Consider the following 24,803-nt stretch of genomic DNA (forward strand, 5'->3'; position numbering starts at 1 on the left):
AACAGTCATGAGCTTTCAAATTGGTTCAACTCTAATTCTTGAATCCATATCCAAAGCACAAAAACTGAATTTAAGTCAAATTTACTACTTTCAAAGAACCATCCAACATTTTACGACATTTCACAAAATATATTTTGTGATCAAGTCAATTTGGGGAATACAGAACTTAAAAGCACAGTTCACCTGATTTTTTCAGTACAGGACTTCTTTGGGTCTTTAATATACTAATGTGAACTCTGAATCTCTAAGGGGAGCATATTACAGACATTGTTTCCCAAGCTATTATTTATTCACATATTCATTCATCCTTTTATTTTGCTAGAATACTTCAAGGGCTGAATTTTCTATGAAACTACCTTTCTTTTCCTTATTTATTTATTTATTTTTGCGGTACACGGGCCTCTCACTGCTGTGGCCTCTCCCGCTGCGGAGCACGGGCTCCAGACGCACAGGCCCAGCGGCCATGGCTCACGGGCCCAGCCGCTCCGCGACACGTGGGATCCTCCCAGACCGGGGCACAAACCCGCGTCCTCTGCAACGGCAGGCGGACTCTCAACCACTGCGCCACCAGGGAAGCCCGAAACTACCTTTCTTAATAGTGTGTCATCTTGGGCAAATCACTTTACCTCTTTGCACCTCCATTTTCTACTCTTCAAGTGGAACTAAAGATATTCCAAAGGTCCCTTTAGCTTTAAAAATTCTATGGTGCAGCCTCTCTCCTCCCCCAAAGTCTAGGCATTTGTGCTACCAAGTGAACTTGCTAAGGATAAGATTTTCTGAAAACCATTCATTCATTCACGAAACATTGATTCATTGCCAAGCACTATGACAGGTTTTGAGGACAAAAGGACAAGATACAAATCACATGAAGATACAGTGTACTCAGGATGAGGCCGTGATATGATGATAAACACAGAGGAAGAGAGCATACACATGAACTCATGGTACAGTACAGGAAGAGGGCAGTAGCGACATGCACAGATAATACAGACTCGCACGAACCGGTGACTATAAGACAACTCAGGAAGAGAGGACAGAAATACGCCTAGATAATAAAGACTCATGGAGAACCTGCCTCCTCTTTGCAGGGGTTGAGTTAAGGCTTTCAGGAGGGAAAACACCCAGTGTCTTAAGGGATGGGTCGGCGTTCCATGAAGGGAAGGCACTCCAGGCAGAGGGGACACAGGAACAAAAAAAGCATAGGGGCTGAAGCAGCATGACATGTGCCGCGATCTACAAGAGTTTGGCAATTGTTAGAATGTAAATAAAGTTCAAGGCGGGGGGAGCATTCGCTGTAAGAAGTAGGCAGGGCCCGTTGTTGAAGGCCTTCTTTGTCAGATGCTTGAACTGGGTCCTGTGATGGAGAGCCAGTGGAAGACTTGGAACAGGGATGCGCCATTTTAGTTGTGTGGAAGACAGATGCAAAGAGAGAAAAAGAGAGGTAGGGAGACCAGTGAGGAGACTCCTGCAGATGTCCAGGACATAGACAGTGAGCACCTGAACCAGGAGACTGACGAGAAGAAAGCAGAGGAAAGAATGGATTTGAGACACAGTTCACATTTTTGTAGGTACAACCTGCTCAGCCTGCTGGATTAGAGGAAGAGGGGGAAGGAGAGAGACCACCTCTAATGTGGATGATGGATACACGATGTCTGTACAAGAGGAGGAGAATCATGTGATGTGATCAGTTGTGGACCTGCTTAGCGTAAGGCCTTTCTAAGGTATTTGTAGATATGTTAAAATTGGAGATGCTCTACCACAACCTTCTTCTGTGCATCAAACTCAAATGGAGATTTCATTTTGAGGATTCGCATTGAAGGATGACTCCATATTGCTGGTTATTTGATTTAGGTTGTCAGGATGTTGCAAATAAATGGCAAGTTTATCTTTAATAGAAATGTAATTACTAATCAAAATTATAACTGAGTTCATTTTACTCTTATTCAACCATGGAGTCACGAGGCACACAATAATGTTTATACTTGCGGATTTAAGTGTAGTTGGTATTAAATATATATTTTTGTTGAAAGACAATCAACATGACCATTAATTTAGATTTTTTTTTACCAGTATTATAAAATGTAATTTAAAATATTCTTCTTTTTACCAAATCATTGAAATTGTTATAAGGTGAACTAAGGAGGCTATAAATCTACTCTGAACTTCATCTATGCCAGGCGTTCAAAACTTTGCTATACCTCAAATCAAGGAACTAACGGCTCACTCTTCCCTGCTGTCAAGATGAACTGAAACATTTTCTGAGGGGCTCTTACCATTTCTCTCTGAATGCACGATTTTTTTTTTTTTGCCGCCTGACTTGTAGGATCTTAGTTCCCCAATGAGGGATCGAACCCAGGCCCTGGCAGTCCTAACCACTGGACCGCCAGGGAATTCCCTGAATGCACGATTTAAAGCAGATTCTGGAAGGATCTTTCTGTAGGGGTAGGAATATGGTCTGTAGTAAGAACTGACTCCAGTATCCCTCGCTGCAAGTGATGTAAGCATGAACCAGAACCCAATTCATCTTTGCAGGTCTATCAGCAAGTAGTTCTAGACATCCTGAAAGGAGGTGATAGGAATTTTAAGGGAAGAAGAAGGTGAGAAGAAAGTAAACACAAGGAAAAAAAAATCTCTTACCAGGTTCTTGTTGTATTTTGTGGTTGTTTTTAAACCAGGTTATCTGAGGCTCTGGGACACCGTTAGCGTGACAATCTAAAGTCGTAGAACTGCTGATAGCCACTGTGTGATCACTGAGGTTTCGTAGGAGGTAGGGTGCTTCCTGATCTAGTGAATAAAGAAAGGGAATTGTTATTACTCGTCAATTTTATTCTTTTATTATATATGCATATCCACATTTTAAAAGTAGAGAGGAAAACAGCAAAACTATAAGTTTTCATTCATATTTTATTCCCTCAATTTCTCCTCTATGGTCAGCCTACTGCTTCCTCTTTATTAAGTTACTACAATAAATTGAAATCTGTTAGAACACAGGAAAATCAAGAACTCAACTCTGTATTTTTAGATTTCAATATCAAGGTTTTCGCCTGGCCAACTAGTTTCCTTCCTTTCTTTGAGAGAAGCTTTTTCTAAAACCTAAGGATTTTGCATGATATTTTAGGAACTAAAAAGGAAACAGACATGATTTTGGATATAGGCTTGTAGGGAGTTTTTACATAAATACAGAGAGTTATAGTAACGAGCCAATCGAATTTTGTATTTTTGTGTTTCATTAACATGTGAGGGCATGTTTGTGTCACTCAGCTGTCAGTAACCTAAACTGTAAGGCAGCAGACCAAGTGGGAGAATTTCTTGCACTCTGAAAGCTTTATTGATTATCTCTTTCCTCCAATCCCTTCCCAAATGCAAACGAACAAAGGATTAATTCAAGAGGCAGAGGCACAGACTTGTAGTTTTTGCACTATATAATAGTACAAACATTGTATTTTATATTACTTTCTCTTAAAACATACAAATATGATACAATTTATTTTAATAAAATGCCAACCGATATAGTACAACAAAATGGATTTAATACATTAGGATGCAATACATTACAACATTAAAATCTCACAGAGGGACAGCAGTACCCCAAGGCCCCCGTGAGTACGTGTCTCTATTTTTATGGAATCAGTCCTGCTGATGCGTATACATTCTAGTTGGGCAGGTGCTGGATCGGTAACTCAAGCTTCCACGGTCAAAGAGTAAAGACAACTCCTGAAATCTTTCCTTCCCCCCCTCTCACGTCATCCTTCCCCCCGCCCCACTCGTGGCAAATCCTGGAAGACAAATCAAAATAGTTTGGGCATCACTTACACATTCTGCGTCACTGGTTTCAATTACACAGTCTGAGCTTTCTCTGACCATTCCTCATCTTATTGTACTAACACTGTGAAAGCAGCTTAGGAGTGATTACAACGCTCTAAGAGATGACACCTTGCAATGGCTCTGATTCCATGTCCCTGCAGGATTCTGCCGAGTCCCCAAACCTTTCTGTTTTTATTCCTGCAGGGAAACTCTCAGGATTAGCATTCATTAAAGCAATTGAGAAATCTCAGGTTAAGAAGTATATTACCATATGACTTTGAGAACATGTTGACATAGCATGACATGGCAGGGTGGCTATCTGTTAGGAGAAACAGATTTCTCATTCCATTTTGATTTCCACAGCTTATCATTAGTCTTTTCACATTTTATACAAAATGCAATCTGAAGGCAAAACAGACTTGAAGGAGTGCTAATTTATAAACTCGTCAACTATAGTGTGAAATGCGTGATAGCAACGATCCTTTGGCCTGTTTCAGTGTAGCTTTCCTAGTCTCATCTTGCGCCCCCCCCGGCAGACCCATTTTCATAGTTCTGGATTTACATTCTGTCCAGTCTGTCAAATAGTTTTTCCTAATTGAAAACGCAGCCAGGTATCAAAATCTTCCATTTTGATAATTCTTACATGCTTGATCATTACAATTTTGACATTTTTACACAGTCAAGACCCCAGACACATCAGTGAACATGACGAGAGAATAAAGAACAGTATATTACTATTTAGCATCTTTTACAGCCAACTTTGACGCACCTCATTTAAAACTCAGAACAGACCCAGTTCACTGAGTTATACTTGTGATAGCTTCCTCTGGCACATTTACTGTTTCCCAGGTATTAAATATGATAAAATAATCTATCATTGTCCATAGGTCTTATTAGAAGACGGAAGTCTGAATACATGGCCTACCACACCCGAATTATTTTCATAGCTACAAACTGTAACATCATCAACACAGACAGGATTTGGCTTCCCTGACAGGTGTGTTTGAAGACAATGCTTATATAAAAGAGAGCATCTTCTTTTAACATAAACGTCACGCAGAACTCCCAAAGGCCCTATCTGTACTACACAAACTTGAGATGAGGGAAGCAGCCGGAAGGCTGCAGAATGAACAGAGGACTCTCAATGAAATACAAAGTTCATATAAACATGTCTGAAACATACAGTATGAAGATTTTTTTCTTTGTACCCATTTCTGGAAAAAAGAAACAAGTTCTCATTTTTGGCGAGTTTCAAAATGACCAATCAACCAAGGAATTGTTTTTTAATCAATTCCCACTTTATAGTAATCTACTTTGGCATTTTAAATAGGAAAGGTACGTCGAACCCATATTTTTAAACCTAAGTTATTTGGTGGAAATAGCTGCTTTCCAAAGTTTAACAAAGGGGAGCTTTCAAACTGAGGAAATCAGAATGAACGGACTATTTCTGCTGGTTATCAACAGCCAAAGATTGCTCCCCACCAGGTCCTTTTACTTCTCGGCATTCGAGCCCAAGAGATCTGCCAGGTCCCACAGATACGTACTTCCGATTCTCCATTTGGAAAGGGGACCGAGGAACCAGCCTCACACCCTCTACCCCATCTCGGTCATTCTCCATAGCAGGCTCTTGGTTCTTTCTCTATTTCCCCGTTATCCTCCCCTTACACCACACCTCGAAGACTAACTAAAAAAAAAAAATCAAAACCCACCCAGTCCTTTCTTTTCCTTTTTTGAAACTCTCTGGAAGGATTCGTGACTCTATGGAATTCTTCAAATTATCTCTCAGAAGTACTTCAAATCATCTTCTGTAACTACTAAACCCTTCCCCTCCCTTCTAGGAAAGGATAGGTTTTGCATGTCCATTTCACCATGTTTTTCAAAAGTACTCCCTAAACCATCTCATTTGCTCTTTCAGCTTTAGTAAAAATTGAGCCTCCCGCCCCCCCCCCCCCAGGTCCTCTGGTACTAAGGCAGTTTCCTGAAGGAACACACTGACTTATAATGAACAAAGAGTCCAGGCAAAAGAGCCATAGGTAAAGTTTCCAGATACAATCGATTATTCTTTCCTTTGGGCTGACAACTTCCAGGTTACTAATTGTTTTCAGAGCATTTGGGGCTCCATAAAAGTGCTATTGTTTACTCCTTCACATTTGACAAAAGCAATTCCCACGTGAAAGACAAGTTGAGCCGTGGGACAGAGTCTGTTACCTAAAGGAGGAAACAGTCTGGTGAGTTCCCAAGCCTGAAAAGCTGTCATATTGTCACCTCCTACTGAACAGCCCAGCCACTGTGTTCTCAGCCATGGCTATTTTGGTCATTATAGTTTGTTTTCCAGTAGTTCAGGCAAGTCACACGTAATGATCAATCATAAATGAAAACAACAGAACAACGCATATGAAATTGGTGAAAAAGTCACTTTCCCCAGGAAAAAAAATCCTATTCAATTCGCATATGGGGAAAGTGGACTTTTTTTTTTTTTTAAATGGACAAATTTGAGATTGACATTTAGAAGAATGCATTAAGCCTCTGGTCACAAGAGCCTTTATTTCCTTGATAAATTGATCATGGTACACAGTTGAATGCCATCCATCGGACAGGATAAAGTTCTTTAACCAGGGACAAAAATATTAGAAACAAAGGCACGAGCCACTTTTGTTCAGGTGCTGTCAGTGGCTGTGTAGTCCACTCAGAGGCAGTGAGGAGAAGACCCACTGGCCTTGTTGACTAGCTACTGGCATTGCAGGAGAGAACTGGGCTTGATCTGGGTGGACTTTTGTAACTCATACTGTGATAAAGCTTTAATACCTCTGAATGACACCAACACCTTGCACCTCTGGGGCCCACCTTAGACGCTCCAGTTTAAAATTAATGTGCTTAATATAAAAAAAAAGCATCTTCAAATAAATAAGCATTATAACTTGCTATCATCCAGGTGCTATTTACAAATCAAAAGCAGATGTAACAGTACAAAATAAAACCCGGCAGAGGTCCGTCAGAGTCTCCAATTCAACTGTCCTCATTCTGAGCTGGCCAATGAACTGATTCATGTCCATCTTTGGCAGACACCGGCATCTGTTTAAACTATTCGGGTCTGGCAGCTTGGAAACATAAACGTAAAAAGAGGTGGGCATTAAAGTGGAAGGAAAGGATCAGTCCCGAGTTGTCGTCTGTCAGGCAGGAGAAAACAGCAAAGAGCAAAACACACAGAGAATGCACTGCAGGGATCCTCCAAATCCAAACGTGCACCAGGTCGGCCCCAGAGAGCGGACCCCTCAGCCTGAACGGGGCGCCCAGAGCTGGGGGTCCCGGGGGGCTCAATGTTACTCCTATCATGGCCAAACTCGTTTTGGGAGGAGCTTCTCCTCTGAGCCGGAAAATGAGCAACAGTGACAATAAATCAAGATGATATGACACAACTGTTACTTTGTAATGAGTCCTTTAATGTTTTACATTACTTTGTGAGGTACAATCATTCCTTGTGCTTTTAAATTTGGAGATCCGAGAGAAAACAGCCTTTCTGTTGCAGTGCTCACCTCTAATGGTCACTTCTTTCTTCTGGAGGATTTCTTCCCCTGTGTACATGTTCCTGGCTCGGCAGGCATAGGTGCCCGAGTCTTCCAGGGAAACATTCTTGATGACGAGGTGGAGCGTCACGGAGTGCTCTTTCGTGACGGCCGTTTTCTGCTTGCGGATGCTGTGCTGTATGGTTCGGTTGTTTACTGTCCGCAGCAAGATCCAGGCAATGTCTCTGTATAAGAACTTGTTAACTGTGCAAGACAGTTTCAGGTCCTCTCCTTCCGTAGGCATTTTTTCCAAGTTAACATGAAATCCATTGGGCACATCTGGAAAAAAAAGAACAAAGGACTTGAGTGCATAGGAAAATCAGTGTCTCATCCAGAGGACATATCTCATTCTAAGACAGTCAGGGATCTTAAGGATTGTTCCTACACGAATTCAGCATCAACGTTAAAAGGATGGTATTTATCTTTTTTTTTTTTTTTTTAAAGGGGAACGGATCAGACATGGCAGGTAGGAACCAACTCAGTTCGTTCCGTCAGAAGCGAGACAGGAAATGCAAAATAGGACGTTATTAGGAGGGTACGCTCATTTGCTCAAAATTGCTCTTCGAAGTGGAATGCTTTTTTTTTTTTTACAACTTGGGATGATAACCCATTGCTTTATCATGTGCAGAAGTTCTCCTGGTAAGTGGGCAAAATAGTGAAGGACTCTAAGAGGAGTTTGTACTAGAAACGACAGGTGCTTTGATAGCCAAACTTATTTAACTAAGTTGTGAACAAGTGAGAACAGGAAGTCCCAGGTCTGCGCTAGGAGACTCCAGTTAACACTTTAATCCTAAACTTTGGACTGATGGCATCCTCTTCCTGCTGCTGGCCCATCACTCCCCCTGCTCTTTGCTGGCACCAAGGGGTCCTTGCTCAGGTCCCCTTTTATGGTGATTGCTCTACTCAGACATAAAAAAGCAAGATTTCTTTTTTTTTTGCGGTACGCGTGCCTCTCACTGTTGTGGCCTCTCCCGTCGCGGAGCACAGGCTCCGGACGCGCAGGCTCAGCGGCCATGGCTCACGGGCCCAGCCGCTCCGCGGCATGTGGGATCTTCCCGGACCGGGGCACGAACCCGCGTCCCCTGCATCGGCAGGCGGACTCTCAACCACTGCACCACCAGGGGAGCCCAAAGAGCAAGATTTCTTCTGAAAATGCGGACGACTAATCTCGAAGAGTTGCTAGATTGCAAAGCGGGGGCAGAAGGTTTCTAAATCAAATCTGCTCTTAAAAAACATATTAAACATTTTCCTCAAAGGACTGCATCATTGGAAGTCATTTTCTCCAGTGTCATTCCCAGATAACCTTCTTCTCCATCTTCTTGGCGCCTCTAGCCACAGCTCAAGAGCTCCCCTCCTCAGCTTTCTTAACCTGGACCGTCATTTAGCTTCTGCACTGAGAGTTCCTTAGTCTCCTTTTGGACCATCTCACCAGACGATTTTAGAATACCATTGGTTGTTACTAGCCCTGAACTGGCCTGCTCTCAAAACCCTCCCATCGCTTGTTACTAGCGGCGTATCTGTACTTGAGCAAAGAACTGGGGCCAACATTTCACAAAGAACTTTGAAGATGAAAAGCGCTATGTTATGCTATTATTATTATTATCCTTTGCACACAAAGCTATAAAGAAACCTTTAAACCTTAAGGGGACAATAGTCCAAAATTAGATATCATATCAACTCTTTCCTAAATCTCACTTTGCTTGTTTTTTCTGATTTTTCTGGGCTCTGGCTTTATTATAAAGTGTCACGTCTGAAGAAATGCCAAAGTATTCATCTGGAACCTGGGAGCCGGGGGGTAGCAGTGGTTTACGAAGCTGTCAATGACTGGAGAGAGAGGAGGCCAGTGGAAGTTTTCCTGCTTTTAAAATGAAAACCTAAGAATGTGCCAGAAGAGGCAGAAGCAGCTGACCATAGTTTTTTAACATAACAATAAGGTGTCAGAAATAGCCCCTCTAATTCAGCATCTTTTTATACTTGGGACACTTTCCAAGCATGAGGAGCTAAACGTTAGCCATCAACTTTTACCCAGATACTAGGGCAGAAGTCTTGTGCACTGGTTGTAATCAAATTATTTCTGAAAAGACGGTAGCTTCCATTTTACGAAGTCCCATCCTGGTAGTCAGAGCTCAAGTGGGTCCCAAGTAACACCACTGAGATCATGTAGAGAGTTTCTATTTACTTTAGTGATTTGAAACTTCCTGTGGAAATAGCTCACAGGTTTCCTGGTGGAAGATTTTGTTTATCTTTGCCAAGCACCACCAGGAATCTCAAAATAAAATGCATTTAGTGACATTGGGAAACCAGGGAGATAAGGCAGCGCTGTTCCTGTTTCACCCTCAGTAATTGCTAACACACCCAGAGTCACGCTGAGTGCCAACAGAACAGCAAAAACACACACAGAGGAAAAGAAAAGAATCGAATCCGTTTTCAGGTCCGTTTCCCATATGGGGACACTGTTAGGAGGCTGATTTGGTTTATGTTGTCAGATGGCACTTAGAAATGATCTGTTTCTCGGTACAGCCCCTGCACTATTCTTTTCTGATCCATGGAAGGTGATAAATAAGATGTCCTAAACTAGGTAATGAATCCAGAGGGATTTTTCCCTTAATTCATGTCGATTTTTTTTTTAGCCTGAGTACAAAAACAGACCAAAGCAAGCATTGCCTTCTAACTCTCAAAATGAAAACAAGAAATCCTCCCACACTTAAGGATCTGTTGCAGACTCAGCCCAGGCTTCAGTAGCACCAACTAACACTCATCCATCCAACACGTAATCACATCCACGGCGTCTTAGGAGATGTGGTGGAGAAGACGCCACCCTTGCTCAGGAGACATCCCTCCCAGGGTTAGGTGAAAGGGTAATGTATTTACAGAGGTGCACACCTGGGGGTGGACATCTTGACTTGATTGGATCAAACGTATGAATTAAGTTCATGAAAGAGACAAGCATAGACATTAAAAGGATGAAAGGTATCTCCTTTGTCAGGTGGAAATAAAGGCTTTACCTCAACTAGAGAACAGAAACAGCATTCTCTAAAAAGAAAGTGAGTGGTGACTAGAAAGTTTTGCTCGTTTCAAATAGATACTATGGACAAGTGAATCGCAGAGTTGGAGTAGAAGCTGTGGAGGATGCTAATGGCCATAGCAAACTGGTTCACATCAGTTCAGAAGGCAGCTCTGTGGCAGCATGATTGAAATGAGGATCAGTACAGATCCAATTCTCGATCTTTTGATTTTGAGCAGTTCAATTTTAGACAGCTCTTTTAAAGCATGACCTGCACTAGGTCAAGTATAAGCATGGAACAAATATACATTCATTTTTCAGAAAATCGTCATGGAAGGTGCAGCATTCCTAAAGAATATTTAGTCTCAGCTCTAGTGAGGCTAAATCTCACGACAGAGATTTGAGTAAGAAAAAGAGAAGAGTTTTAGAAATCATGAATGTAAGTAATCTATGATTACCCATCAAGACTAGAAGTTTTCAAAACAGGGAGCAAAGCATTTAGGAGAATTATATTCCGGGCAATGGGGACTTGATTAGATGAGTTTGTGCTCAGTTTTAAGATTAAACTTCTGGAGGAAAAATGTCGTGAGCTTCGAGTTAGGTATGTTGGAAATAGAATTCCCACCGCTCCTTTCAATGGATGAGGAAAGGCTTCAGGCACCCCGTGGTTATAAACTGGACGATATGGTGGGAGGCGAAGGGGGATTGCTGCCTGAGTTCCGCAGGTGGTCAGCCGTATCAGCTGGGGCCCTTGCAGCAGCCATGCTGTGCACAGATACAGGCCGGAGCCATGAAGCACTCGGGGGAGGGGTGGGCTGGATGTTGGTGCTGCAGTGAATAATGGGCACGGATGAACCTTCCTGGGACTCGTATCATGAGGGAAACGAGCAGGGCGTGCCCTCAGTCAGGGCATCCTCTCCCAGTACTCCCTTCAGACCCAGGCAAGGGGGCTCTCTGTTCAGGCTGTACCCCTCCCCACAACACAATGGAGAGAGTCTAGCGGGGGCGGGGGGGCGCTGCCTACACAGAGCCTGTGCTATCCCCACTCTTTATCTTTCGTGGGGCCCCTGGGGCCCCAGAATTCCCTGTAAAGATGATCCCAAGTCTGCTTCCAGACTGTCTCAGACCTCTTCCCCCTTCGCTCTGTCTGTCCTCCTGAGGTCAGACTGCTGGGCAGTCTGCACACTTATAGGGCCCAGGGAGACTGTTTGGGGGAGGGGTGGACAGAGTTTGGAGGTGTGGCCTGGGGAGAGCATCCCCCTTACCATGAGGGCCGAGCCCGGGGTGGAAGGAGAAGCAGGGTGAGCCGGGGGTGGGCTTCTCCTGCACCGTCAGGCACCGTCACACTCTGTGCAGTCCCGGAACTCTAGATCTGTCATCATGAAAGTATCTTTGTCCACCAGAGGCTACAACATATTTCACAGCTTGTTCATGTGATTCAGAACTCGTAAGTGGTTAGATGCATAGTCTGTGGGCCTCTGTTGGTCTTCTCGCCTTGATTCTGAAAATGCCAGGGCCAGCCTGTCCTCTTCTTTCTACCGATTCTTTGTACCCACAGGACTACCGCAAGTCCTGCTTCCTTCTCAGAGGCTTGGAGCAACACTCTACACTACACGGCTACCTGTGGCTACTGAGCCTTGAAAGTATGGTCAGTGTGACTGAACTGAATTTCATTCAGTTAGTTTTATCTTATTTCAATCCTGATTTTAAAAACCAAAGCGATGTAATATTTTAAAAAATACTGATGACGTGTTAAAATGATAACATGGGATCTGTTAGGTGAAATAAAATGAATTTCACTTTTTTTTTACTTTAAAAAAAATGGTCACTAGAAAATGTTAAATTATGTATGTGGCTGACATATTTTTATTGGTGGAATTGGCTTAGCATTGGTAGATTCATCTGTCATGTTACTTCTGCCCATTCCTTTTGATACTAGGATACAGGTAACATTTCTTCTTTGTGTCCACAGTGTTCAAACTGTCTTCCTAGAAAGACAGGGCCTCCTTGCTATCTCTCTGAACGCTCAACACAGAGTTGAACTGTCCTGTTTAATAGCTGGTGCTCATTAAACTCGTACAAACGTATTGAATGTTAAGAATAGAACAGGAATGGCTCAATCTTTTGTACTCTAAATCACAGAGACAGTGGCCGTGGACTTGGATGGTTAGGGCTAGCTTGTTGCACCCCAAATACAGATGACAACACAAACCTTTGGACTTAATTAGTCTAAATCATCTGAGGTTGATTAAAGAATTAGTATGTGTGAAACTGCTCTCTGAATCCTTCTCTAAATAAAGGGCTTTTCCTATTTGGAATGAACGCAAAGATGATTTTATCTCCGCTTCTCGAATATTGAGGGTATAGGGACTGACTTGGTTTTCAGAGGCTCTCCCGTGTGCCCCTCCACCTCTCTAAACCGCATTTCCTCATCTGGAAAATGCAGGGCTATAATGTCGAATTATAGCCCCTAAAAGTCCCTTCTGGCTCTGACATTCTGTGAGCACCTACCCAAGGATCTCTCCCCTGGCACAGCTTCTCTGAGGTTCAGCTAACGTGCCAGAAGGCTCCCTGTGATCTGGCAACCCATACTTCTCATGCAATTGGACATACCTATTTCTTTCTGGTGAACTCAAGGCAACTGCTACAGCCTGCCCCAGGCAGTGCGGAGTTTCCAGAGAGTTGGCCAACTGCCCAGGTTTTTTCAGAAAATTGGGGGAGTGTGGAGCCAGGCAATTGTTTTTATACTTTGAGCTACTTACTTCCTTCCTGTACCCATGGAGGGACATAGGGAGTGCCATTTGTGTACCTTGGAAGTTATAAGATTTGCAGACACCATCATATTTAAGGTTAAAAATTCTGAAATGCTACCAAAAAATAACACACTAAGAATGACCAAGCTCAGCTTCAGATTTCTTTAGGAGAGCCTCATGTGCCAGAAAGCTGAAATTCAGCTGTGAAACATTTGCTGTACAGCAGAAATTAACACAACACTGTAAATCAACGATAACATCAATTTAAAAAAAAAGGTTGTGAAACAGTTCGCCTCTTGGGTTACAAAGATGTCATCCCACGTATTAGAATTGGTTTCCTTGACTGTTACTGGACAACCACTGTGTACCAGGCCCTGTGCTGGGGACTGTAGGGTGTTCAACAATGAACACGACAAGATCCCAGATTGACAATCAAGCCTAGGAAAGAGACGTAGACAAACAGCTCTAAAAGGGAATTCAGGGAAATAACCCTTCAGGAGACCCAATGACCCAATGATGCTGTAGAAAACTATTCCCGAGAGCAAGGATGAAGGTACTCAAAGCTGGACAAGTCTATGGAATGTTTCTTTTAAAAATAAAAGTCACTCGAGTGCGCTCAAAGCACAGAAGACTGCAGGAGAGACCTGAGGTCCCTGGGCTGTCTTCGTGAATACAGGACACGTGGCTTACCTGTGATGTAAAAGTTTATGTTTCTTTCCACAGTCCCTACTTTATTGGCAGCCATGCAACTGTAGATTCCAGAAATTCTAGAGTCGGCCACAGCCAAGGTGCTAGCCGTCTGCAAAAGAAAAGGCAACTTCAGCGAAAGGACGAAGAACCACTGGACACCCCCTGAGATATTTCTGAGCGGGACATGATCCGGCTATTCCATTGCCTCAACAGAGGTAGAACTGCACACGTGGTGGTTACCAGAAACTCTCCCCTCGCCGAGCCTCAGCAAGAATGGAAAAACAACAGGAAAGCAGGTCCTCAGGAGACCGGGGGCTATGACATCCGACTCATATGAGGGCTTCAGGCTTATTTATCTCGTGCTGCTGGCGTAACAATTACAGACCTGAAGCCCAGATGCGGGACAGCACGTCCTACCCTATGAGGTGGTCAGGGCCACGCCAACGAGAGGGGGAGGTCCAGGCCTTCCCTTTTGTTTGGATGACCTGTGATCACGAACGCCACTTGGTAACAGGAGCCTTCTCTGCCGTCTGGTTCTGTAAGCGGTGTGTTAAGGGAGCACAGACACAGGAGAAAGGCTGGCTGAACCATTTCTTTTCTGGGACGTGGCACTGCAGCCCTAATAACGCAGAGGGAGGGGCGGAAACTCCCTGAGGCTCTTGCGGGTGTTTGTAAATTACTTAATTTCTCAGGCTGTCAATCCCTACTCTAGAAAATGAAGATATAAATCATGGATTCACAGGCAATGAGGCTTCTCTAGGGTTTAGTGCTGCTCTTGGGCAGATGAGCCCCTAACGAGGCAGGAGGAGTCAAAGCTGTGTGAACTTGAAAGCACGTTCCAAACTACGATGTTGCAAAAAGTAATGTCTCAAAAAAAAAAAAAAGAACCACAAATTTATACAGCTTAAAGGTTTGCATGGCTGTCTCCTTTTAAAGATAAAAATTAGCAGTATGAAATGAATTGTTGAGAATTTTAAAATTTAACCCAACCTTTCAAAAAAGTAATGCATGCTATACATGAAAAAAAAATGAAACAGCTAGTAAGTTTTTCATGTTTAAAATTACAAAAAAGGTTGATCCAGTTACTTATCAATCGTTGCGGCCTATCTCCTAGGACACAAAGAACTGGTCATAAGCCCTGAAATTGTAGAGGCTGTGCTGATGCTTCCAGACTAATGGGGTGTCCCGGCTGGAGGAGAACGATCCGGTCACTTACAGGTTAACGTGATACATACAGAGAGGCTGAACTGTGACAGCGGGCTTTCTAAGACAGTAACACAAATTCTACAAAGGGTCCTAACATTTTTCTAAGTTGCTAAGTTATGCGGTAGGCACTTTACTCGTATTCTCATATCCCTTACGAGAAATTAAAGTATGTCTGTCTTTACAGATCAGGAAGACTAAAAAATATATTCGTAGTTTTTTTAGCCAGCAACTTCATTGCTCCAAATTCTCTGTAATTTCCACTGCGGTACAGTTGATACTTCATGATACCTTTTCTGTTTGTTAGATCTGTTTAATTACATCTACCCACATATCCTCTGTGTATTACTGAAATTCTGGGAAATGAGTGTCTGCGATTCGTGGCATTTTCATCCAATGTAGCAGATACTGATTATTTGTTAAGGCATCACCCAGACGTTGTAAAGGGGACGGAGGGGAGTATGACACAACCCTTATTCTTAACGTGAAGGACTACTTCTAGGTCACAGGGAAGAATTTCCCTACTTGAAGCCCAAGTATATATTATTCTCTCTTTTACAGAGAAAGACTCTCACAAAAGCAAATAACCAGTGGAGAGAGCTCAGGTGTCTCTTTCTCTATTTTGATTACTAATCATTATAAGAGGCGGGGAATACAAAAATTCTGGATGGCTGTTTAATTATTGCACCCACCACTTCAGAGCTGTGGAGGAAAAAGTAGCTAGAAGAGAAGCTTGTAGGTGACAGGTGGAAGGACAAGAGAGATCACCAAGTGAGACTCTGACTCCTGGAATTTTCTCAGGAGACGAGCTTAGGTGCCTGAAGGCAGCATGACAGGGTCAGAAGAGGAACAGTCGTGGAGACCTCACAACCCCTCTGTTTGCCTCTCAGCTCAAGCACAGCTTTCCTTACGAAGTTAGCACTCAATGTTTATCCTAAAGGACCTCAGCAGAGCCTTATTTAGATTCTCAGATGTATCGCTGCTCAATTAATAAGTGAACAACTCATTTCTGTTTGGCTTGAACATCTGAAATGATGAACAACGATTACCTGAAAGGTGCATTTGGATTTCTTTTAAAATGATTTTGATTTCACTGAGAGCGGGGCAACTGAGAACCAGAACTGGGTTTCGTGCCAAGGGCAATCAATTCAGATGTGCACATTTGCCATATTTAAGGCCTGTGCAGGCAACCGGGGGAGGGCTGTAGCCATTTTACAACACTGCGAAAACAGATAGCTCAGGATTTCTGTATAATCAGAGAATAAAACTGAGGTCCACAGAAGTGAAGTGAATCCAGGCCACACGATGAACCATGGAGATAACAGATGCAGCTGAATCTCTCATTTTGCCTGAATGACCTCTTCCAAGACTGACACCTTACCCCAAGTAGAGCCTGCCCCAGAACTCACCTCTCCAAAGTTTCTATTAAAATTGAACTAGAAAATGACATTGATGGGAGCTTACATTATTTCTTTGTTTCTGGGTACCTCTATGTTACCCTTGCTGTGCGCCAGTGTGTGAGGCATTACCTCACTTAATTAATCCTCCCCAGAGCCCAGTGACGTGGGTGTATTACTTGTTCTACACAAGAGGCAACTGAGGTTATAAACTGACTCACTCAAAGATCCATGGTACCACAGACAGCCCCGAGCAACAATTATGCCCAGGTCTGTCTGACACCAGTGCCTGTGCTCTTAACCTACACGAAATTGCTGCTTGCCGCCTTCAAACCCTTTAAATCTAATAGTACAGATCTATTGGTAGAGTTCTGTCTATGCTTTGAGTCGGATTTTCTCTCGAGAATACCTCCTTTAATGAGCAGACATGGTTTTTATACAAGTTGCAAGCTGATACAGTGTTATATGGTTTGAAAATATGATTGATAATGGACAAATTATAATTAGAGAAGAACATTTTAAAGTAAGATGGAATTTACATCCTGTGAGCAACGTTATTCAAAATGATCTGATTTCTAGAGGACTTTTATTTTTCTAGAGTATATTTTTAAGCTATAAATTAAAATATTTTCATGAAAAAACTATGACACTTGAAGTATAAACTATAGAGTCAGAAAAGGGAGGTCAAGTGTGGGTTGGAGGTGGGTGTAGTTTGGACACGAGAACTTCTCACAGGACAGGAGTCTCTTGGGTTAAGGGGACAAATGTGATCCCCGGCAGTCATGATGAAATGCTATTGTTTCAAGAAGGAAAAAATGGAAATAACTTAACAGTTGGAACAGCAAATATCAACTTAGTACTTGAAAAGAGAAAGTATTTCAAACTCAAGAAGTTGAGTTGTAGCATATGTTTGAAATTGTCATCATATATTTTATAAGGTACACCAAAAGAAATTCCCAAGGCTGTCTGCTTGTATCCATTCTAGAATTAGTTTCCATTTGCCACAGTTTTTTTTTTTAGTTCTGAACCCACACTTTGGGTGCCTCTGTTTTCCCTGCGAGGACCTCAAGGATTAAGATATTAGAAACAGACCCTTCAAATCCATTCTCTGGGTTCTTCTGTATGACCCAGGAACGCTGGTGAACACTGTCGTCAGGTACCGTAAATTTGGAAGTTATTCATTCTCCTTCCTTCCTTCCCTTTCGCTAAGCGTTAGTGATTCACTACTGGAATGTGGTTTGAACCTCATGGAACAGAATGGATGGGATGATGTGTAATTCAGCCTAATTTCCAGCACCCGCCTTTAAAAAAAAAACCTATATATGGATTTTATTCTCGGATGTTTCTATTACAGTTTCCTTTGAAGTGTTTCAGGGAGAAATAAAAGCAGATATGTAAAGGTCAGGGAGGAATCTAAAATGATCCTGGGGTGGTGCATTTGAGCCAACTGATGGGAAATAGAACGTGAGAAGGTAGACAAGGTCGGGGAGTGTGTGGGAAAGCGGAACCCAGGCTGTACTCCCGGGATGAGGCATTCATGCTTCGGTCATGGACGTGTCTTTTACGGTACACACATTTCTCAATGAAACCTCAAGACGATTTCAATGGAGATGTTGCTAAGATGTTAAATTGTCATGATCCTCCAGCCTCACAGAATTAATGCTGTGAAACGCATTTCCTGTGTATTTTTTCCTAACACAGGGCTCCTTCTACTTCCTGCCCCAAGTCTACAAAGTCTGGCAAACCCACTGAAACCATACCAAAGCTCCACGTTTGCCGTTAGCAACTCCAATTGATGACTTCACTTCTCACAGATCTGGGCCAAAACCTGGCCATAAGGAGACTGAATTTTATTGTCTTGTGCACCCTTCCTTGGGTTAAACAAAACAAAACACAACAGGGGGGTGGGGCGCGGGGGGAAGCAAGTCCCTGAAAGGCAGCAGGTGCTCGAGCAGGACCTCGCTCCGCTGATGGCTGGAGCAGGGTCCCGGGCATGCCGACTATATGACTGGGGGAAAGCATCTGTGTGCTCTAAGCTGGGACTTTCATTTGCTTTCTTAACTTGAACAGAAAAGAAAAGCAGTTTTAATTGTAAAGGAAATAACAATGCAAAGAATTCTGAGATAGCAAAACTTCCGTCTGTCATCTGAAAGACATTTTTCACACACAAAGATATATTAATAGATGCTAAAAGCAAAATTAGTAAAGTCTTCTAAATTTAGGACATGAAATTAATAACTCAAAGTCTAATTTGTTACAGTTACTACTAGGATATGTGTGTGTGTGTGTATACACACACTTCGTTTAGAAGGAGTATTAAAGGTTTTTCAACACAATTGTTTAATAAGTAGTCTTTACTGCATATGTTCACAGTCAATTTGGGGGATTGCATTAGGGAATATAAGGCAGTCATCTTGATAACAGGCAAACGAGACAGGTCGTGTGTTAGGAGCTCCATTTTTTGGAGGAGAGAACTCAGGTTCAGAGAGGTGAACTATTTGCACGTGGTTACACACAATAGAAAGGGCAGACCTTAACCCATGCTCTGCAGGTTGGATGGCCCAAGGGCCAACTGTGTCTGGAGGTCTCTGTTTAAAAACCTGGTGTAACTACAGAATTACAAGACAATAAATTTGTTTCAAGCACACATGGAAAAAATCAGGGAAGATTCTTTATCTCACCCAGGTTTTGTCATGGAGGCAGGTAGCTACTTCATGGTTCAGGCTAGTCAGAAACATAACCTTGCTTTTTCATTTTCTATTTTCTGTCGTATGTTTTTTTTGCGGCTAGAATACCACAAACCGGGCTAGAAGTTCTTTGGAATTAAGCTCATAAATTCGTGTTTTAATATCCAGCCGTTAACAGTACAAGCATCCGGTAGGGTCAGGGAAAGGCAAAATGAATCGGCACAGTCAAGGGCATCTTGAAATTTTCTGGTACTTTGTGACAACTAACTTGCTTTCTACTCTGAGGCAATTTCCTTTTTTTTCAAAAACGTAGTGTCACTCAAACTTTTGAGTTTACAGAGTTTCCTCTTTTCTAAGTATTTCATTAAACTGCTGTCTCATCAATAGCTACACATCTTGGAATGTTTTAAACTAGTTTGTTTGCATTTGAGAAAAAGAATTGTAAGCCACCTACAGCTTGCCGCAGTGGTTAGAAAAACTTTTCCCGAATCCTTGACGAGTGATCGCTGATATTATCGTGCAAGCCATCACCATCTTAACTAATTTCTGTATTGGCTTAGTTGGCAGAGCCCTGGGTTTTGGCAATGAAGACTTGGGTTTGAGCTTCTCACGTGCCACTTCTAAGCTGCGTGACTTGGGAGTCAGTCATCACCTCAGTTTTTCTCATCTTTAAAATGTACGTCCAAAAGTTTTCCATCAGGAAGAATGCAGATGTTATTTGTTATTATGAAGTCCTACTCGGAGAATGATGCCATCTATTTTGTTGCTTTCAAATGCAAATATAGCTGAACAGATAAATAAGCATGACCACACTTAAGGAGGTAACACCCATATTAACAGACTACTCCCAATCAAGATATGCATGTAGAAGGAGATATTCTAGCAAGGGGTGATTTGTTTTTTTTTTTTCCCTTCTTAAAGCATCACTACCCCTGTACCTGATAATAGCAGATTCTGGAGTTGCATTTTTCACTAATTTGACAGAGAAGAAAACCACCAGGTCTGAGATCTGCTGCGATTTCCCTGGTTCACAAGGTATCAGCTAGTGTTGAGGTTAAGGGAGTGGAGAAAATGTGTCCAAGAGCAGAAAAGACGCTCCTAGTCCCTGACTAGGTCAGGGAAACTTTTTTTTTTAAACTGAGGCATAACTGACAAATAACATTATATTAGCTTCAACATTTGTATGTATTGCAAAGTGATCACTACAGTCTGTCTAGTTAACACCCATCACCACACGTAGTACAAAGGTTTTTCTTGTGATGGGAATTTTTAAGATCTAATCTCTTAGCAACTTTTTTTTTTTTTTTTTTTTTTTGCAGTGCGCGGGCCTCTCACTGTCGTGGCCTCTCCCGTTGCAGAGCACAGGCTCCGGACGCGCAGGCTCAGTGGCCATGGCTCACGGGCCCAGCCGCTCCGCGGCATGTGGGATCTTCCCGGACCGGGGCACGAACCCGTGTCCCCTGCATCGGCAGGCGGCCTCTCAACCACTGCGCCACCAGGGAAGCCCTCTTAGCAACTTTTAAGTGTACAATTCAGCAGTATTAACTATTGTCGCAGTGCTGTATATGGCGTCCCAATGGCTTATTTATATATTATAGGAATTGGAAGTTTGTACCTCTTAACCCCCTTCATCCATCTTGCCTACCTCCTGCCTCTGGCAACCACCAATCTATGAGCTTGTTTTCTTGTTTGTTTTCGTCCACATATAAGTGAGATCATACAGTATCTGTCTTTCTCTGTCGGACTTATTTCATTTAGCATAATGCCCTTAAGGTCTGTCCATGTTGTCACAAATGGCAAGCTTTCATTCTTTTTTATGGCTGAATAATATTCCACTGCGTATACAGACCACATTTTCTGCATCCATTCATCTGTCGATGGACACTTAGGTTGTTTCCATATGTTGGCTGTGGTGAATAACGCTGCAGTGAATACGTGGGTACCTCTATCTTTTGAGTTAGTGTTTTTGTCTTCTTCAGACAAATACCCAGAAGTGGAACTGCTGAATCATATGGTAGTTATATTTTTAATTTTTAAAGGAACCCCCATACTGCTTTCCATAGTGGCTGCACCAATTATATTCCCGCCAATAGTGCACAAGGGGGTCTGCACGCCCTCACCAACATTTGTTATTTCTTGTCTTTCTCGCAATAGCCATTCTGACAGGTGTGAGGTGATATCTCATGGTGGTTCTGACTGGCCCTTCTTCAGTCAGGGAATCTGATACGCTGTGTGTGTTTGTATACCCCAACTTAGGCTTCGCCCGTGCGAAAACAGAGGGGAAAACAAGGTATTTTGTGAAATGGAAACATTCCATTTTAGCCTAAAGTTTTGTGCTAGCTTTTGCTTACTGACCTCTCACTTTATGTCAGAGGTTCTCAGTTCTGGTTATGCTAGAATCTCCCAGGGAGCTTCCGTGAACCCTGGGCTCCACGCTAAAGATTCACTTGTAATAATGACCGGTAAAGTAGACTGCTGTGCAGCCAGAGTTGAGAACCACTGACGTGGACCAGTTTGATGCTCAAGAGGCATTTCTCCCTCTTCCGTTAGGACCAAGGACTCACTCCTTCGGGACTGGTGCTCGGTTGGGTGTATACAGCAGTTTGAACAGCCTCCGTGAATCGCTCCGTAAAGACACACTACGGATTTTCTTCTCTCTGAATTTTTGCTTGAGCACTTGAATTCCTTCCGGCTCTAATAAACCCAGAACTGGGAGCCGAGTGTGTACTTTTAGAATAAATATCCCCACGCTTATTTTGACGAACAGTACCTTATTCTTTCCTTCTAAGACTGCCGTGCGCTGAGTGATGCTCTCAATTCTGTTTCCTACGGTGCTGTCAGGATCCAGGATAAAGGACTCTTCATTATTGGAGCAAAAGTCATACCTATTTTTAAAAAAAGTAAGTGGTGACCCGTGAAATGAAAACCATTAAGTCCTCAGATAACAAAGTCACAATTTTCTTCTTTTCCTTAGACGCTTCCCCCCGCCAGTATCCATCCTCAGAACTTAAAAACAGCAGACAGATTTTTGCCTGATCTGCAAAACAAAACAAAACCAAAAAACCCACACCAGTGTATCTCCACATATCCTTCCTGTTCTATATGTTAAATATTAAATAAAAATGCATAAATTAAAAAATCCAGTATCTAGATTTTAATGAGTTCCTAGTGGAAGAAACATGCAAACACGGAAAACACGGAAGTTATGTTAATGAATGTAAACCTCAAGGATAACAGCATTTCACAGCTATAAAAGGCTGGCATTTAATATGAGAATATTCCATCATGCAGCTAATTTTTTCCAGGGCTGATTAAGTGTATATGGAAACACACATCATGGAGCAGCTATTAAATTTAGTCTATTTCTTTTCAAGTTTTGGAGTATCATGGCAAGCTCTTTAACATCTCAGGCCTCAAGGGTTTAATGATAGAATATGTGTGCTGAAGTCGTTTAAGATCTTTTTTGCTTCAAAAAGCCCATGAAATCTCCCTCTCTTACTGTTTAAACTAGCTGGAGCAGTACCATTTTAAAGAGAGATTCCAACCTGTATCCGAAAGTGTGTTCTTTCAAACACCGGATTGTCAGTAGGTGCCTGTCAGTTTACTACCTAAATCACTGGTGTAAATATCTATTGATCATTTATTATGTTTCTTCATCTCTGTTTCATTTACTTCTGCTGTGATCTCTCTGATTTCTTTCCTTCTACTAACTTTGGGTTTTGTCTGTTCCTCTTTCTCTAGTTGCTTTAGGTGTCAGGTTGTTTGAGATTTTTCTTGTTTCCTGTGGTAGGACTGTAATTGCAATAAACTTCCCTCTCAGGACTGCTTTTGCCGCATCCCATAGGTTTTGGACCGTCGTGTTTTTGTTGTCATTTGGATCATTTATTATGTTTCGTGTATCCTGGGTTCTACACGAATAAAAAATCCAAACAACAGAAAGGACACTTAGATCCACTCTGACCCGGGCAGTGCAGTAGTGCTTCAACATGCCTTTTCCCAAGCCAACACCCACAAAGCTGCCGCCAGACCAACCCCCTGAGCATTCGGGATTCTAGTGGAATCCTCTTTGCTCCGAAAGCTTCAACAACTGTACTGAAGAAAGCCCAGGCTTCCGTGACTGAGTCAAGGCCATCCAAAGTCCATTCCCTACCTGCCTTTTCAACCTTACCGCTACAGACACGTTTCCTCACGGGCAAACCACAGTTTGGTTCAGCTACTTCAAAGAAGACTTGAGTCCTAGAGCTGCCCTGACTTCTAGCTGTATGACAGTTTTCTCCTCTGAAACACACAAATAAAATTATACCTGCCCTGTTAATCTCATGGGATTATACATGTGTTAAATTTAATTACAGAGGTTTTGTAAATTAAAGACACCCTAGAAAAGTGAGGAACTATTCTTCCTGTGGCTCGGGGTGTACACACACCTGATTCCTTCACCTTCACTCACCAGTTACCGCTGCCTCGATGCCCCTCACCACCGGCCCGATCTCCTCCAAGCAGCTTATCCTGATCACTGTGAACCCTTCCAGTGCACAGGATCAGAACCACTCGATGAGCCTGTAGCTAGACCACCTTAACTTGTGCTGTGATTTCTATTCGCGTGAACTGCCCAGAGCCTAGCTCTGTACCACCACGTATGGCGAATGCAGGTGCTCAGTAAGTGGACACTGCAGGTGCTTTGCTTTCGACCACTCATGACAAAATGAACACTGATTTCTTTTTTTAAATTATTTATTTGGTTGTGCCAGGTCTTCGTTGTGGCAGGTGGGATCTTTAGTTGTGGCAGGCGGGATCTTTAGTTGTGGCATGTGGGATCTAGTTCCCTGACCAGGGATGGAACCCAGGCGCCCTGCATTGGGAGTGCAGAGTCTTAACTGCTGGACCTCCAGGGAAGTCCCCAACGCTGATTCTTTTAAAGCAGCCTTTTGAGATTTAAATATGGATTTTGGGGGGGGACACGATGCAAATATACAAAGACCTATTTTATGTGCCTCAAAAAAAAAAAATCTGTGGGTTCCCAAGGTGTTCCCCTGCCAGACTGGGTAGCTTAAGAGACAAGTGCGCGTAGGAACTGGGCTGAGTGCCTGCAGGCAGCTCACGGCCTTTGCTGCTTTCCGACCGCCTTATGGATTGATGCTGTTCATTTCTGTATCTCTCCTGGATGCAGTCTTTCCTCCTACCTCCCAGCCTAAAGAGTGAGGACCCTGTAAGGCTGGGAAGTGGTCATTTGTATGATTACTTGCACTGTGAACTTTTCGTGGTGTCACTTCATGTTCCTTCCTTCTGGCTTAGAATTTGTGGTGAGCAGACAGCTGGCTGGGCTCTAATCTGTACATGTCTTGGGCAGATTCTGGAGATTTTCAAGCCAGAAAGAATGCATGGTTGCTCTTAAGTCATTGTTGCCCTTGGCTACTTATGTGAGAAGAAAGTGAGAGGATGAAATTAGTGAGAGAAAAGGTAAGAGAGAAGGGATTGTGATGATCAGAAAAAAAAAAAAAAAAGTTCTGTAATTATCCCTGTCTGGTCCTCAAGCTGAGAAAGGACTCCACCATGTGAAACTAGGGAGTCTTCTGGGGTGGTCTCCCCTCCTGGGGGGGGCACACTGCCATATAATGTCCTCTCCCCCAGAGCATTCACCAGTTTCTAAGTTTGCATTCAGTGCTTCTGAGGTCCCACTGGGCCAGCAGCTACAAGGACCACTG

The 24,803-nt window shown here is 42.8% G+C and overlaps 1 protein-coding gene across 1 annotated transcript in view; it reads right to left on the reverse strand.

Annotated features, from left to right (window-relative positions):
* FLT1 (fms related receptor tyrosine kinase 1) overlaps positions 1 to 24,803 on the reverse strand; it is a 168,910-nt gene that overhangs the window by 64,929 nt on the left and 79,178 nt on the right. The window contains exons 11-14 of the mRNA XM_065896240.1: positions 21,872 to 21,986; positions 13,815 to 13,923; positions 7,338 to 7,646; positions 2,638 to 2,784 (exon numbers count right to left, since the gene is read on the reverse strand). Coding sequence (XP_065752312.1) covers positions 2,638 to 2,784; positions 7,338 to 7,646; positions 13,815 to 13,923; positions 21,872 to 21,986 — 680 coding nt within the window. The remainder of the gene's footprint in view (positions 1 to 2,637; positions 2,785 to 7,337; positions 7,647 to 13,814; positions 13,924 to 21,871; positions 21,987 to 24,803) is intronic.

The sequence above is a fragment of the Phocoena phocoena genome, chromosome 18 (assembly GCF_963924675.1).
Source record: "Phocoena phocoena chromosome 18, mPhoPho1.1, whole genome shotgun sequence".
Taxonomy (NCBI): Eukaryota; Metazoa; Chordata; class Mammalia; order Artiodactyla; family Phocoenidae; genus Phocoena; species Phocoena phocoena.